General features: G+C 40.2%; 1 protein-coding gene across 1 annotated transcript; it reads right to left on the bottom strand.

Annotated features, from left to right (window-relative positions):
• Positions 1–270: 270 nt before the first annotated feature.
• Positions 271–14,806, bottom strand: LOC133131089 (ras-related protein Rab-10-like). Its single transcript, XM_061246225.1, has 6 exons — positions 14,054–14,806; positions 6,913–6,973; positions 4,487–4,625; positions 3,640–3,729; positions 2,263–2,364; positions 271–1,354 (listed from the first exon to the last, which is right to left on the bottom strand). Exons 1-6 carry the CDS (start codon positions 14,178–14,180, stop codon positions 1,271–1,273), a joined length of 603 nt encoding a protein of 200 aa, XP_061102209.1. The 5' UTR covers positions 14,181–14,806; the 3' UTR covers positions 271–1,270.
• Positions 14,807–17,497: the final 2,691 nt, after the last annotated feature.

A 17,497-nucleotide genomic window follows, 5' to 3' on the forward strand; every position in this document is an offset into this window, starting at 1 on the left:
AAACCCAAAAGGAAACTAATCTTGTAATTTCGAATACTGGATATATTTAAACTGAATCCAAAAATAAATTGATAACAGTAACACCACATATTAAACAAGCTTATTTTAATGGATCTGCAAATTAATAATAATTTCCAAAGACCTAGTCATCTACCCCCCGTACTGTGCACATTCAGTGCCATTTGTTTTAAAGGGCCGACTTGGCAAAGTACATTTTTCCAATGCTAAGAAATTAGCATGCAGGAAAATAAGGGAAAAATATCCAATAACTGTAATAATCCTTTTTAGTTTATTCAGAACTTTATATTAATCTTTCGAGTTAATATCGCTCAATGCACCACCCAAGAAAGGGGCCCCTAACTATTTCTGGAGAGCCACTTGCGGGTTTTCATTGGTACTCGAAACATAACTGACCAAATAAAGCAGTTGGCTACAGAGTTGTGTCAAGTACTTTTTTTTATTTTGAGCAAAATCTGTTGGCTCTCCAGTACCACAGTTACCTTAGTGGCACCCCTGTTCCCAGGTTGTTCCTCTTATTCCACATAAGGCACAGGACAAATGTAATCCCACACTGAAAACTTATCACTAAACCTATGCAACACATTTCGTAACGTTTGTATACAAACTGCAAATGACATAGTTGTACAGAACAGACATTCTACTGCACTATACAAAATCCTAAATTTGCATGATTTTATTCTCGCATTATTTTTCTTGAGGTGTATTGGGGGTGAGTACAGTGAGTTAAACACTGCTCAGTGTACTATAAAGGGGCTGAACGGTATAGTCTAGCGCTTGCAGAAGCAAGCTATGAAGCTGCCTGCAATGGACTACAACTCCCAGGAGCACCGCTTGGAAAGAAAGAAACAAAAAAAAAAAGAAAAGAAAAAGGCAGCAATTCGGTCACTGAACTAACCTGAATACATTGAACAAATTAGCAGATATTAAAAAATATATATATACAAAAAATAAATGTGGTGGTCAGTTGAAAACCCATGCTGTGAATGGAATGTTCTGAATGGCAAAAAATATATAACATGATTTCTGTCTACAGTTATACATGTTTTGAGGAAGAAAAAAAAAAAGTATTGTCTAGCAATTGCAAATGGAAGAATAGAAGGGAAGGGGGGCAGTTAATGGACAGAGAGATGGCAGGTGAGGCATGAGGGAAAACGGATGACAAGGTTTACTTCCAAACTTGGATGGAAAAAAAATGAGGGGGAGGTAGAAAGGGAAGTGGAGAAAGGAAGAGAGAGAGGGACGAAGTTGTTCAGCAACATTTGCTCTTCCACACGGTGATGCCGCTCGCACTGCAGATATCTACGTTTTCACTGTTGGGCTCTTTCACCGGCGTCTGCCACAAAATAACAATTAATTTATTTAATCTTTTGCACAAATGTACAATACAGGACAGTTATATACAACAAATATTTCATCAATGTGCAGGAGAGGTTTGGAAAGCCCAGGGGACTTATACTAGAACCTCACCTAAAAAAAAGTATATACAGTCCCCTCAAAGTATTGAAAAAACTAAGTCAATTCCTTTGTTTATGCTATACACTGAGGTCAAGACTTTGAGGTCAAAAGATCTACATGAGATGACGGATCCAAATTTCAGCTTTTATTTCCTGGTATTTTATCTAGATTTGTTAAGAACGTAGAACATATCACCTTTTGTATCAGACCACCCAATTTTTAGGTGATCAAAAGTATTGCAACATGTGACTGACAGGGGTTTCTTGTTGCCCAGATGTGTCCTGTTGAATTGACTGGTTAAACAGTAAGTAGTTCTGAATGTCTACTCTTGGTTTTAGCCTTGGGTTTTACCAGTGAAGACTGCATTTGAGGTAGAAAAGCTAGGTGCTGAGAGCTCTCCTGCATTAAGGAGGCAATTAAACACACCTGAGCAATTACAAACACATATGAAGGCATGTGTCCCAAACATTATGGTGCCCAGAAATGGAGGGGGGACTAAGTAAACACAGTTGTAATTTCTACATGGTTAAACCAAAATGTATAAAAATAGCCTTTAATAAAATTGGAGCATGTGAAATTTATCCACGTTAATTGTGTGATTTCAAATGTAAAATTGTGGCAAATCAGACGCAAATAAAGACATAATGGGTCTGTGTTCAAAATATTATGGAGGGCACTGTAAGTAGGAAACAATGCAAGCATGGTTACCGTTGCCTGCATCACTGTTTGGTTAATCTTGAAGTGCCCAGAACAAAGGACACACAAAATACTATTGTAAATGCTCACCTTTCGAAGTATGTCTTCTGCTAACGTGAGGAAGGCCTTTTCGATGTTGATGTTCGCTTTTGCACTTGTTTCAAAAAACCTGATGCCGTGTTCTTTTGCAATCTAAAAGAAATGAACACAGTCAGAATGTTCTTCCAATGAACAGAAGCTGCCAACAGCAATGAGCGATGACTTCAGGAATGCGTTGGGGGAAATTTGGCACCATTCCCTGACAAATGTTACTTCGTCAGTTTATTTAATAATTGGAGATGCATGGGGCTATGGGAAATGAAAACATTTTGTGTTAGCTGGGGAACACACAACTCTGTTTGAATATTGTGCAGTAACGAAAGTACAAAACCATAAAGAATCTAAACACCAGAGCTCATGTACGCTCTCATTCTCAACAGAATGCTGCCTAAGATGATATGTTCTCACCCTCATTCCTAGGGACCCCGTGTATGCTGGTTTCGTTCCAAACACAGGTGCAATTCCAGAAGCATTAATTTCTTCTTCTTAACCCTTCTATTGTGTTAGGGTCTGACCCGTTTTCAAGTTAAGATGTGTAATAAATACCATCTACTTTTTTGTATTGGAACAAGGCTTCATGGCATCCTCAAACACAGCTATATAAACACAACATCCAAATCGGGAACTTTTTCTTGCCGAATATGGACATGGACACACACACACACACACTAAAAAGGAACTTGAGCCTTGCACAAGGGTCTAACAGCTGCACAGATATTGTGGCTACATATCACATCCATAACGCTGGAATTGCCTGTATATATGTTTATAACCAACGGGAATCCTAATTCAGCCCTGCATGCATCGTTTGGTGTTTTTTGCTATATGTTTTGAATTGTTCTGCAGAATTCTGCACATAGGGCTTCAACTGAATCTAATGTAGTCGTGTTGACTGAGTGGACCCCAACAGCCGTTGCCCTCGAACCCATTCATGGCAGCAAATGCTCTCAATCTCGGTATGCATGGGTTCACAGTTGCCAGACTGACACCAATTTCTGTTCCCACTTCTCTGCTGTCTGTTCGCTTCGACTGCCTCGTTCTCCGCAGTCCGTCTCTCTTGCTCACGAAATTCACTCTCTGTAAATCCTCGAATTTGGCGATAACTATACCGTATTTTTGTGGGAGTGTTATGTGATTGGTTTATGGGCGGCCATCCATTCAGGCAGTCTCGTTGAAGGGTGGAGTTTAGGCCCCGTTGCCTTCTGGCAAACACAGGCTGGAGATTCAAGCCAAACACGTCCAGTGACATCAATGGTAAAAAGAAATTGGGATGGCAACTAGGGGTCCCCAGGACCGAACCACTGGCCTAAGACAACAATCAATTGTGAATGGGAAAAGGGCAAGGGAAACTGGACCAGACCACCTCACCTGTTCTCCTTTTGTCTTTGGTACGACCCGCTTGTCTTCGATGTCGCACTTGTTGCCGAGCAGCATTCTCTCCACATCTTCGTTAGCATGCTACAACAGAAACAATGTGTCAGACCCAACTTAAGCATGCGTATGTACCCATGTACCCAAATTTCATCATCAACAGCATATAAATTCTAATCTGGCCAAAATCATCTTGTGAGGTCACAGCGACCTTGATCTTTGACTAAATTCGAATCAGTTCATCCTTGAGTGCCAGACAAAATTCCGCCCAGGCGTTCCGTCCATGAATAGTTTACAGTTGTTAATTTCACCTTATTTTCAACTGATTTAGAATTTCATAGAGTTGAAGTTCAACAACCTCAATTCAGGAAAGCACAAATGGATGTATGCACATATTCCCTTCCCACAGAAATATGTGAAGTCACTGCAGTCCAGCAGTTAAGCTGGTGCAGACATGAGGTCTGAGGAGGGTGCTTTGTGCAGGCAGACTATGCGCACCCAACCAACCAGAGGAGGGTGCTAATACATGATGAAGTCTCAGCAACTGAAATCCAACCATTCCCTGGTGAAGCCATGGCCAAATATTCACCAACCTGCAAGGCTACCCTCCACAGCCTGTACAGGAATAGTCAGGATTTGATACAAAACTATGGGACCCATCAACACAGCAGAACAGAATACACTAACCAGAAGCAAAAAAAAAGACTTTTAAGCCAGTGAGAATCCTTTAATGGACAGCTGGCTGGTTGGTACAGGAGATGTAAACATGTGGAGATGGATAAAAAAGGAGGACAAAAACAAAATGCAGAAAAACAAAACCCAAAAACACACGTTTGGTGCTCACCTCATCTATGTTCCTCAGCCACTTACTGATGTTTTCAAAGCTCTTTGCATTTGTGATATCGTAGACCAGCATGATTCCCATGGCGCCTCTGTAGTAGGAAGTTGTGATGGTGTGAAACCGCTCTTGGCCTGCTGTGTCCCTGAGGAAGCAGTCATTCACTGATTTAGTTTAACATAATATAAGTTAATGGCGAGAACAGGACATTCAGCCTACCCCCAAGTGCACCTACTGTTCAGTTTGCCTAAAAGCTAAATAGTATCTAGCACCATAGTAATAGCAGTAGTACCAATATTCCACCGATTTGCCGCAATTACACTAAAATACCAGATTGGACTGCTGTTTTCATGTCTGTTAGTACGACTATGACTGGTTATTGTTGAAGGGTGTTGTCAATCGTAACCTAAGGTTTATCAAAGTCTGCTATTGTGGCATGGCCTACAATTATTTGTACCGTAAATCCTCAAATTGTGGCCGGGGTTTTTTATTCACTTAGGCTGCACAAAGCACAAGCCTTTATTTGGGGCAGGCTTGTATTCAAGGCAGGCCTTTATTTCTTATTAGGCTTCTGTTGTAGAATTTTATTCTTAGAAATAAAGTAAAAGGCTACACTTAAAGTGGGCCAACACTGTTCAACACTTCCTGTAACCGTTCAGAAATCAATTAGTGTAGCCTAATCAGGAACACCGTTTGGTAAGTCATAGTGTCAGTCTTAACAGACTTAGTTTATTGCAAATATTCTCAAACACAATAAATCGTATGCAAGTCCAGAATCCATAAAATAACAACTTGCCAGACATGCCTTCATGAACAATAACAAATTAGCGTAGATAACAGCAAGTTAAGGATCTTTTTTCCCTAAAGTGGGTTTTATTGTGAGACCTGCGTTTCGTTTGGAGCAGCATACCGGTAGGCTATCAAAAGATTTTCGCTTTGGTTTGGGATTTAATTTACTTTTGGACTGTTTCATTCTATTGCTAAATGTTGGGACTGATGGGCACTGAAATCTGGGGGGTATTTGATGGTTCATTGTTAAGTTTTATGTAGTTGAAAGATTTCCACCCGTCTGTTTACTGCGAGCCAAGGCAGCCGCTTTCATTCATTCATTGAACGTGCGCTGTGCTATAAATACATGGAAACCTTATTGCGTAGCCAAGTAGCCTAAATTGAGTTCATTTTTTATTATGCCTGATTTACTTTTTATTAAATTTGTAGGCTGGAATGCCTCGCGGCAACAATTGTGTTTCATTTATACTGCTTCAGCCTTTGGCAAGCTACTCAGAAGGAGGCGGCAAGTGACTGGTAGCTTGAGAGCAACATGTTGGAGACCCATGGTGTAGGACAATGACTTTTCATTGGCAACAGTATTAAACCAACCAACAATATAAAATATTAAGAAGAGCCCTTTTATTTCATTGAGTTAAATCGAAACAATGTCTTCTAGTGCTCATGGACTGATAGCCCTACTGGTAGGCAATATTACCCCAGCTTGTATTTGGGGACCGGCCTTTATTTGTCCGAATTGACCACGCCCCCGGCTATTATCCGAGGCCCGGCTTCAAATAGAATCCCGGACACAATTTGAGGATTTATTGTATGTACAATTATTGTTTGCATGTATTCAGGTACTCATTTCTTCATTCTATTGTTAAAGATTGGGTTAATAGGAAATGCAACCTGTTGTTTTCATTCAAATTACTTTACGTTGTATTTGAGCTCACAGGAGCACCTCAGTTTGTCATCGAGTCATGCTGGATCCCGTCTCGGCTTACCTGCACATCTAATCAGCTCTGATTAAGAGCAATAAAAATAGGAAACGCTGCAACCCAATGCAATTTTACTAACTGCCACATACACTAACTATATAGTTTTAGTTTGTGTATTTTTGGTTGATTACATCTGTATGTCAAGCATATGCAACGTGTAACAATGCACCCCTCTCAAGTGTAACAATATACCCTGCCTACATGGCCATGACTTGTAGGGTCATGCTAGCTTGACACAGCTTTCCCAGTCAATAGGAATATCCACTGATAGCACACATATTGTGATTTAAAATCATATACTTTATGATTTGTTCACAGGTAAGCACATGACAGTAGCAGAAAAATAACAGTGACGCAAAAAGAATATTTACCTTCTCAAATATGACGTTTGGTGAACAGAGCATGAAATTGACATGAAACTGGACCGTTGAAATTTGAGGTGAAAGAGGGTGTATATGGGGGTGTTCAAGGTGATTTACAGCAAGCTAGCTTGTTTCTGATTGGGCGGAAACATTGTGTAACAATGGGCCCCGTGTCATAACAATCACCCCTAAATACAAAGACAGCAGGCATCTGATTCAGAAGGAGGATGCCAATTAACGATGACTAACTGTAAAATGTCCCCGCTGTGGTTTTAATTCGACTTCAACCATGTTGACTCACCATATCTGCAGTTTGATCTTCTTTCCTTGTAATTCAACGGTTTTGATCTTGAAGTCAATTCCTGAAAAGGAAAGAAAATTCTTACACGTGTCTCAAACAAGACATTTGATGGTCAATACGCTCATTAGTCAGCCTCTCAAGTTTTCCGCAATTCTAAGATTGCATAATTCACCAAGTAGCCTACCACATTTTTCCATGATGATGCATACTTTGTGATTTTCCTGCATAAATCTCACAAAAAATTACAAATCACACGTGCACTTTCCATTTCCGTTAATCTGCCTGTTGTGGGAGATTGATAAACTAAATCGCTCAATCATGTGCAATATCAAATATTATTCTTGTAGGTAGCTTATGAAAAGTAGCAAAAGGCTTGAAAGTGTTACATGATCTGCAGTTCAGGATCCTTGTTCATCTGCCAAGCAGATCGAACAGGGATAAAATGTAGAAGTAAAGATGTACAGCCTATTTCGAGCACTGCTTATTAGCAGACTTAGAAGAGCTTGACTTAAACAGGGCAGTGTGGCTAGGTAGACTACTTGGTTGTCATGGCAGTAATACAATGTTCATTAAATCACATGGTTAAGTGGATGTTCAAATAAGAGCAGCTCACTTTTTTCGCTAAGTGAATGGAGCCACCACGTGGCCAATGCATTTAGCATTTAGCCATTGGGTGCAGTTTAACAAAAAAAATGCTTTAAATTTAAGAATACATTTTCTTGACACAAACCTGCTTGTTTGTGCCACATTACATTTTTCTTTAAATGTACATGGCTCCACTGTCTCAGCCAATGGCAAATGGTCTGCATTTATATTGCAAGGGCCGTACAATTGATGCTCCTCATTCACCCAATCTCACACACGCACATACCAACGGTGATTGGCTGCCAAGGCACAAACCAGCTTGTATGGTGCAATTGCACCAATTTTATGTGGTCATTAAGAACTTGGGTATAACCATCCACCTTCCAGGTCCACATTAATAATATCACAAGAGGCATTTTTCACCTGACAGTTGGAGTAATTCTCCCACAGATTTCCACGGAACTGGTTGAACAGTTTCACTGCATATACTGTAGATGGCGCTAGTCTACCACAATCAGCCACTAAATAGCCAGAGGTCTGCGATGCCTGGAAGGCAGAACTAGGGAACGAACAGTGGCAGATTAGCAAACTAGCGCAGTAACATAGCTAGGCTACAGATAGATTTGATAACACATAAACCCCTTCACGCAACTCAAGATCCAGCAACCTCACCCATTTTGCAGTGTTTTATTTGGCTTTTTAACTCCAGGGAAGAGCATCTCAAGAGACTTGAATAATGGCTTATTATATTAAGCAAGATACTTGTACCATTTACAATACAAACTTTGTTTAGTTTATATTAATAATTTAGATAAATGTAAGCAGTTGTCCCTGGTGTCCCTTAGTGTCTCCAAATCTATCCAAAAGGATAAATTGTGCACTGCAGTAAATTCACAGCAGATGTGGTCTGACACACTAGAGAGAGGGAGATCAGAAGAACGACACCGTTGCCATCTCTTCACCTTCCCCCTGCTTTGTGCTGCCATCCATGCCCACATTCGCTAGCACTGAGCTCCCAGAATGTCTTCTGGGTCAAGGGGTGTGAGTGGTTTCTCCAGAGTCAGCTCTTTGCAAATAATGTTCATCATGACAACGATGTCAAATATAAAGGACATAGTGAAATGTTCGAATACAAATATGCCTCGATTTACGAACATTCTATCTACGAATTTTCACATTAATGAGCATGACTTTTTAGGGACATTTTCTCACTTAACGAATGGAATGTTCAATTCAGCAAAATATTACATGGAGAAAAACTTTTTTTTTTGCTAGGAAAAGTCAGCAGACATTGCAAGTAACCAAACTCAATGCTGCCCTCTAGTGCTTGAAACATTTTAACTGGAATACAATGTTTTCATCCATCTACAGTAGCCTAATTTTCATCAGCACATTTACCAGTTAAAACTCAAATGGAGGGCGAAGCGCCGAGATTTACTCAATTTAACAGCTACTCAATCCAAAAAGCTAAAGTCACCTCAATATGAAAATGGAGATTACATTTAAGCATGGAAGAGACTTAATTTACAAACCGAACATTAAATCTGCCCGTGCATTGAACAACTAGTTCGCTAGGCAGACGTTTAAATTTCTACTTTTCAGTTGTTGCGGTTGCACTGATCATTTAATTTCTATGGCTGAGAGGAACATGACATTAGCCACTTTTAAAAAATTTTATTTAGTTGCCATTGCAGTTTCAGTCATTACTTAAATTGAATAACCACAAAGATGTTCCAATGGCTCACCAATTAATGAAAATAGGCCTAGAGATTTTTTATTTTCCTTTTTTTATTGTTATCAACTGCCCGGAACATCTTTCTACTAAATCAATGATAAATGGTGTTCGGTTTATGAAATTTCGGTTTACGAACAGTTTCCGCTTTGTAAATGAACTTAATATTTTGTTGCGTGCCCTGGGATGACATTCTTCTGTATGCATTTCATAAATGTTGCCATGTTTAATCACGAGATATGTTATATTAGAAGCACATATATGGTACATAGCTGGTAACTAGTTGACCAGTTCAGACCAGCTCTCAATTGGACATAGTTTAGCTGGTTCACCAGTTCAGACCAGACAATTTAATCTGCGTGATTCATAGCACTGACAAATGTAGCTAGCTAGCTAAATAATAGTACAATGCAACTTCAATCCCGACAAATTTGTTTACATGGCGCAGATGAAATTACCAGATACCAGTAGTTTCAAAACGTAGCCTAGCTTCAGACCACATCCATGACCAGTATGTTCTAAACTGGCCAACCAGCTAGTCTTCCAAAACCTAGGTAGCTAACCCTGTTTCAATCTAACCCTGTTTCAAAGCACACTTGCCCAGGTGAGGGATCCAAAATACATTGCATAGCTAAATTAATCCCCCAAACAAAGACTAAGTTACATGTACGCTCAGTTTAGTTAGCATAGCCGAACGGTTGTTGATCAAAATATGGCAAAGTGAAAAAATAACGCAGCTAGCTGGCCAGAAATTCAAATAGTGGAAACAATGACGTTAGCTAACACTTACAGCCTGTGCCATGTACAGATGCAGGCTGTTACAGTTCTAGCCAAAAAGTGTTGTGGTTTGAGGGTGTTTGTTGCTGCAATTGATCTCTTGACCGTTAGAATTCATGTTATATAATTACCAGCTTTGGGCATGGAATCAAAAAGGTAAGTGAAGTAAACAACTATGTCCTCCAATGGCCATTTCAGTGTCCAGACTTAAATTCCATGAAAAACCTGTGGTCTGAACTGAAGAGGGATGTGTCCCAAGGATATCAATGATTCTGAAATGTTCTGCAGAGAAAATGGTCAGAAATCCATCTAAATATGTTCGCTAACCTGACCACAAATCAATCATATGAAAAGACTTATGGCTGTCATCTTTATCAGGCGTGTTTGCACAAAGTATTAAACCAGGGGTGCCAATAATCGTGGAACCTGTTTTTTGAATACATTTTTATTTGATTCAACCGAATCATTAACCTCTTCACCGTCTCACCGGCCTGGGTTTTTTTGCATTCATTCCTTTTTTCACTGTGCAGTTTTCAATGGTAAGAGGATATACCATTTGAAAGTGTTAAAACTCACAGTTCTATCTGTATAATCTATTTTAAGAACAAGCATGGGGGGAACTTTGCCTTCTCGGCATAGTGGAAATCCACATACGACACAAAATAAGGTAATGTCAGTGTCCTTTTCACGGCAAGGGTCCAGCAAACCAATCATTAACCTCTTCACCGTCTCACCGGCCTGGGTTTTTTTGCATTCATTCCTTTTTTCATTGTGCAGTTTTCAATGGTAAGAGGACATACCATTTGAAAGTGTTAAAACTCACAGTTCTATCTGTATAATCTATTTTAAGAACAAGCATGGGGGGAACTTTGCCTTCTCAGCACAGAGGAAATCCACATACGACACGAAATAAGGTAATGTCAGTGTCCTTTTCACGGCAAGGGTCCAGCAAACCAAATGCATAATAATCAAATTCTAAAAACATGGCAACTCTGGGAAACGTCAATAGAATGTGCACCATTTACTTAGAATGTCTCCGGATGAATTATCATTGATGTCCATTTTGTCGTTGCATACTTCTACAAAAGTACTTTTACATAGGAATACTATCCTCACGTTTTGTATAGGCTCCCTGGAGCATGAGTCCATGTACGAGCTTCTCTGACCAGTATCGGTAATCCAGTTACCCAGTAAAGGCCTGATTTCTATCCATGAGCAAAAAATACAGTATAAATTGAGCTCAGCCTAGAACGGCCAGTGGTATGGTATTAAAGCATTTTAGCCAATTACATTTTAGGCTTGAATATTTTTTCCCTGCTTAACAAAACAGTAGAATTTTCAATATGCAAGTGGAGACTGTTCCACTTTGGCAAAAACAGCATCTTCTAAATCAGGGGTGCACAACTCCGGTCCCGGAGGGCAGTTTTGCGTGCTGGTTTTTTCAGAAGACACCAGGATTATGTCTGTAGTCAAAAGGGTTCAAGAATAGTAACCATATTATTTGGGGAATGTAATTTTCAAGCTTGCGTTAAGAAGAGGTGATACTTAAGGGGTTAATAAAGCACACTACTTTACACATGTTGGAAAATAAAACTAATGACAATAACTATTATTTTTTGGTTTACAACACTTTTGTGGTCTACAAATTGCTTTTCAAAACTTTAACCACGAGATAAAAATAGTAGCCATGCCCATGGCATGCATTTTTGGAATGTTTAAAAATATCACATTAAAACTCTGTGGAGGACAATGCAATAAGCAAAATGATAAAGGGTAAGAAAATAATTTGCCTCACAGTCTTCAGAATAAAGTATTCCCCAAGATTATATTGTGTGTCATAGAATATGCATTTCTTAAATTTTAACAGAAAATACCCTAGAATGGTTTTATTTTAATTTTAAGGAAAGCCATTTTCGCCCCCATTCGCTGTGACAGCCTCACAGGTGTTATGTTAAAGGATCAGCCCCTGTGTATATTCAATCCCTTATCAAGACCGATACACCAACAAGACCCCTCCGTTCAAGACCCATCTCTTCAGGCTACACCTTTCCCTCCCCAACTCACAATCACTGTGATTGGCCTTAGACCGTAATGGCACTTATGTATAGATATTGTTACTTGCATAGGTATTGTTGTTTTTATTGGCTGTTGTTGTATTCTAGCTGCCAACAGTGGTATGCTAGTTTGAATGTTGATTGTACTCTTCAAGGGTTCTGAATTTCTGTATGTGTACACTAGGACTCGGAACTGTACTGTCCTCTCAGGTCTACTTTTGCACTTGTTCTTGTGATTGATTTGCACTTTGTTCTACGTCGCTCTGGATAAGAGCGTCTGCTAAATACCACATAATGTAATGTAATGTAATGTTATGGTGTTATGTAGACGGTCAATTTTTAGTGCACATGGGAATAGGATTTCAAGAGGGGGAAAAAAGACTTAAGAGTCTACCAATTTTAAATTGTGATGATGGCGCAAATAATCCCTGCCATAAATCTGTCCTTAACACTGATCCCTAGAGACCATAGGAACCAGACACATTCGGTATGTAGCTGGCCACTAACGTTAAATACTTTGGTACAGCCAGTCAGGCGCCTTAAATTGAGCATGGACGAAAGGCTCATAAAACCGGTTTAAATTCTAATTTCCTCCAAACGAAGCTACCTTTGTGTTAACTGATGGACGGCACGTAAAACATACAGATAAGGAAATGTGTAACGCTAACGCTACATCAGTAGTAACCAGCCCTGTTCCTGGAGATCTGCAGTCCTGTTGGTTTTCACTCCCAACAAAATACACCTCATCCAACAGCTCGAGATCTTGCGGAGCTGTTAATTAGTAGAATTATGGTTGCAATGAAACCCACAGGATGGCAGATCTCCAGGAACAAGGTTGGTAAACACTAGTGTACGTACTTAGTCATCTGATACAGTACGTGAACACGAACTCAAATGATAGGTCTTTATTTAGTAACTTTCAACCATCTTCATCCGTTTTCTTGCTGAACGTCGACATTACTTATTATGGAACCAACCATTTTGAGTGGGGTGGTACATTAGCTACCAAACTAGCGACTACTGTGGGTGAATTAGCGAACTAAAGCCACGTGGGTGAATTTGTTGACGTTCATGCCAATCTCCTCACTACGTCGTTAAGGTTATTAACTTCGCTCCAGTAGTATCCACCTTGGTGGGTAAAGGTAACACTGTTAATTGTGGAAATGAATTCAGTTAACCATCTATTAAGGTTAACTTGTATATAACAGAACGTATCGTTATTTGTTAGTTAAAAATAAATACAGGCAACTGGTTTTGTAATGAAGCTCAGAGATATCACACGTCTTCAATAAAATGATGTGAATTTTGTACGAGCGGTTTGGTAACGTTAGGGTTAACACGATTCCACATGCAGTTAACGTACCAAAAAACGTGAAATTCGCTAGCTAGTTAACATTACACTGGTTACGAGATTGATCAGGAAACCATTTGCTGTTAAAGAAGGCCCAGCATGGCTAGCCTACCATTATCAAGACAGACAATCCCCGACACCCCAGGTTCCATGCTGTGTAACGTAAACTGTTAGCTAGCTAAGGTTAGCTAACTTTCAGAATGCGCAACTACCTAGACTAGCTAGATCAGCTAACTTGGCTAGCTAGCTCTAACTAGTTGACTTGAGTTTTTCCGCAACACGTCGTGTTTTGCTGACCAAAACCAATAGCTAACGCTAATCTGAGAAACAAAATGTTAGCTAGCTATATTAGGTGATTAATATATCATTATATATTACATAAGTTAGCTAACGTTACCTCGCTATACGATGTGACAAAAAGTTGGCTAAAATCTGTGCCATATTCTCGATAAATTAGCTATATAGACCAGCCAAACCCCCAAAATTAGGCAATCCTAGCCTTCTGTGCAATCCTAGCCTTCTGTGCATGGATTAGCAAGCGAACGCCATCTAATTTAGTTTAAGTTAGCCATCAATTAATACTATACCGCAAGCAAAGCTAGCAACCAGGAGGCTAAAAACAAAACCATGAGCGCATCTTACCTATCGTGGAAATGAAGGTGGTATTAAACGCGTCGTCGGAGAAGCGAAACAGCACGCAGGTCTTTCCCACACCCGAATCCCCAATCAGGAGCAGTTTGAACAACAGATCGTAGGTCTTCTTCGCCATTTGGCATTTAACAGGCTTAATGTTGGGGAATTATTGCAGCAAGTTCTGTTCAAACAATGGCTAATGAATCACCCACAATACCAGATGATAGCTAGCTGACGTTAGCTACCAAACGAACCGTAGCTAGCCTTAGCGTCTATAATATGGCTCGCTAATTTGACGATGCCGGCTCACTAACTCTGCGAGGAAGAACACCTGACTTGCCAAAGTTCTTAGCGTTCGTCTTACTTACATGTGCCAATTACGTCGCTAACTAACGTTAGCTAAAAATGTTTATCTTAAATGTATTTCACTCTTTTCTGCCAGACAGGGCAAAATGGCTCCCAGTCTCAAGCCGGTACTCTTGCAAACTAGCTAGCAAAGTGCTAGCTAGCCAATTGAAATGATTGGCATCCCTCTTCACGCCAAATACTTATGGAACTCTAATCGGAAAGGCAAAAAAGTTACACGTTGGTTTATTTACCGACGTAACAAATCGGCTTTCCCATAAATTCGTATTAAACACTAGAAGGCCATTGGACCTACACCCATAGACCGTGACTACACCTATTTCTGTAGCACGCTTTGCCTCCGCCCTTCACTTCTTCTCTAGGTTGTGCATTGGCTGTTTTCGATGCTCATCGTCATAGGCCTATCTGACATTTCCGGGTAGGGAAACCGGAAAAAGGGCTAGCAGTCTTCCTGTAGCTTTGTTATGACCATAGAGAGTGTAGAAGAACTTGCTAGACAGGCGGAGCCACAAGTTGAAGAAACCAATATGGCGTCCAGCCCACTCTCAATTTCCCCATAGGCGATAATGCAAAAATGACATTGACTTATCATTCTATACAGGTGCATCTAAAAAAAAAATAGAATGTCGTGGAAAAAGTTCGTTTTCTTCCGTAATTTAATTCAAAAAGTGAAATTTCCATATATTCTAGATTCATTACACATAAAGTGAAATATTCATTCATTCATTATCCTAACCCACTTATCCTGAACAGGGTCGCTGGAGCCTATCCCAGCATACATTCGGCGAAAGGCAGGAATACACCCTGGACAGGTCGCCAGTCCATCGCAGGGCACACACACCATTCACTCACACACTCATACCTATGGGCAGTTTAGACTCTCCAATCAGCCTAACCTGCATGTCTTTGGACTGTGGGAGGAAACCGGGAGTACCCGGAAGAAACCCACGCAAACACAGGGAGAACATGCAAACTCTACAAAGAGAGGCCCCGGCCGACCGGGATTCGTACCCAGGACCTCCTTGCTGTGAGGCGGCAGTGCTACCCACTGCACCATCCGTGCCGCCTAAAGTGAAATATTTCAAGCCTTTTTTTTGTTTTAATATGGATGAATTTGGACCCCCTCGAAAACGAGATGGCTCATCTCTAGGGGTTATCCATTAATAAATTTGTATACTAAATTTGTATACTAATGATTACGGCTTACCGTTCATGAAAATCAAAAATCCAGTATCCCAAAATATTACAATATTTCATAAGACCAATACAAAAAAAAAGGATTTATAATACAGAAATGTCGACCTTATGGAAAGTATGTTCATTTATGCACTCAATACTTAGTCGGCAATCATAGGGAAGACAGCTGACTTGACAGTTGTCCAGATGACACTCATTGACACCCTCCACAAGGAGGGTAAGCCACAGAAGGTCATTTCTGAAAGGGCTGGCTGTTTGCAGAGTGCAGTATCAAAGCATATTCATGGAAAGTTTGGGGGAGCTTCACAAGGAGTGGACTGAGGCTGGAGTCAGTTCACCAAGAGCCACCATGCACAGACCTGTCCAGGAAATGAGCTACAAGTGTCAATTCCTAATGTCAAGCCACTCCTGAACTAGAGACAAAGTCAGAAGCGTCTTACCTGGGCTAAGGAGAAAAAGAACTGGACCGTTGCTCAGTGGTCCAAAGTCCTTTTTTCAGATGAAAGTAAATTTTGCATTTCATTTCGAAATCAAGGTCCCAGAGTCTGGAAGAAGAGTGGATAGGCACAGAATCCTAGTTGCTTGAAGTCCAGTGTGAAGTTTCCACAGTCAGTGATGATTTGGGGTGCCATGTCATTTGCTGGTGTTGGTCCACTGTGTTTTATGAAGTCCAGAGTCAACACAGCCGTCTACCAGGAGATTTTAGAGCACTTTATGCTTCCATCTGCTGAAAAGCTTTATGGAGATGCTGATTTCCTTTTCCAGCAGGACTTGGCACCTGCCCACATTGCCAAAACTACTAGTAACTGGTTTGCTGACCATGGTATTACTGTGCTTGATTGGCCAGCCAACTAGCCTGACCTGAACCCCATTCACCAGCTACTCATCGTCATGTGCTCAATTTGTTCAACCAAGAGTCTAGTGTTGACTTGCGACAAATAAAACAACGGCCTTATGAGTTCGTTCTCAAATCGTGTCAAGTAAGATCACGTCTTGATTCTTATTCTTGTATCTATTTTGGGTAAGACTGGTTTAAAGATGTGACTGTAGACACATTTAGTTTGGAAGAAAAAGGCATGGATTTTTCTATTATCGCCCAAGGGGAAATTGAGAGTTACGGTGGACTGGACACCATATTGGTTTCTGCAACTTCGACAGAAGCAAACGGTGACGTCTGTTCCATATCATAGAGTTCAGTGGTTATGGCTTATACTTATTTTCCATTTACCTATCAAACCGTACTTTACCCCTACTGGTGCGAGTATCATGTAGCCTATTTGATTCGGTATTCTTTAGTTTTCCATTTGCGCGAATGGAATGTAAGCTCGTATTGCAGCGTTCTATGATGTGAACAAAAAAATGGTGAGAATTTGTTTAAGTGATTTAACTTAGCATCAGTGTACCAGTGAGCATATTAATGTCATATAAAATGTTTTTATTACTTATGTAGGCATTTTGCCCAAACTTGGTCAGAGCTTTGAGGAATGTGAACCTCCGCAGGAATGTGGGAGAAATATACTGTGAAATACCTTAAAAAGAGGCAGGCTGTGGTCTTTAAAGGTGAATAAATAGCGTAGTGAATGAATGATTGTTTGTTTCTGATCGTATACCAGATTCAATCAGTAGAAAGGTTGTGATATGAAAATGGAAAGGTTGTAGGTTGCAGATGTGAAGACAAGTCAAGCTGACAGTAAGCAAGTTTTGTTTTTAAAGGCAGAGTTGAAGAATTACGTTAATGCCACGATAGGCTTCACAGTCCATCTGTCCCACTCCCCACCCATCCTCTGCAGCTTTTTACAGTTAAACCTCACAGTCACCTGCTCTAGATATTCCCCATATCAGTGCTGTGCAACACTTGCATTTGTTTGACTTTTATTAATTAAATGAATT

This window comes from Conger conger, chromosome 1 (genome assembly GCF_963514075.1).
Source record: "Conger conger chromosome 1, fConCon1.1, whole genome shotgun sequence".
In the NCBI taxonomy this organism is placed as follows: Eukaryota; Metazoa; Chordata; class Actinopteri; order Anguilliformes; family Congridae; genus Conger; species Conger conger.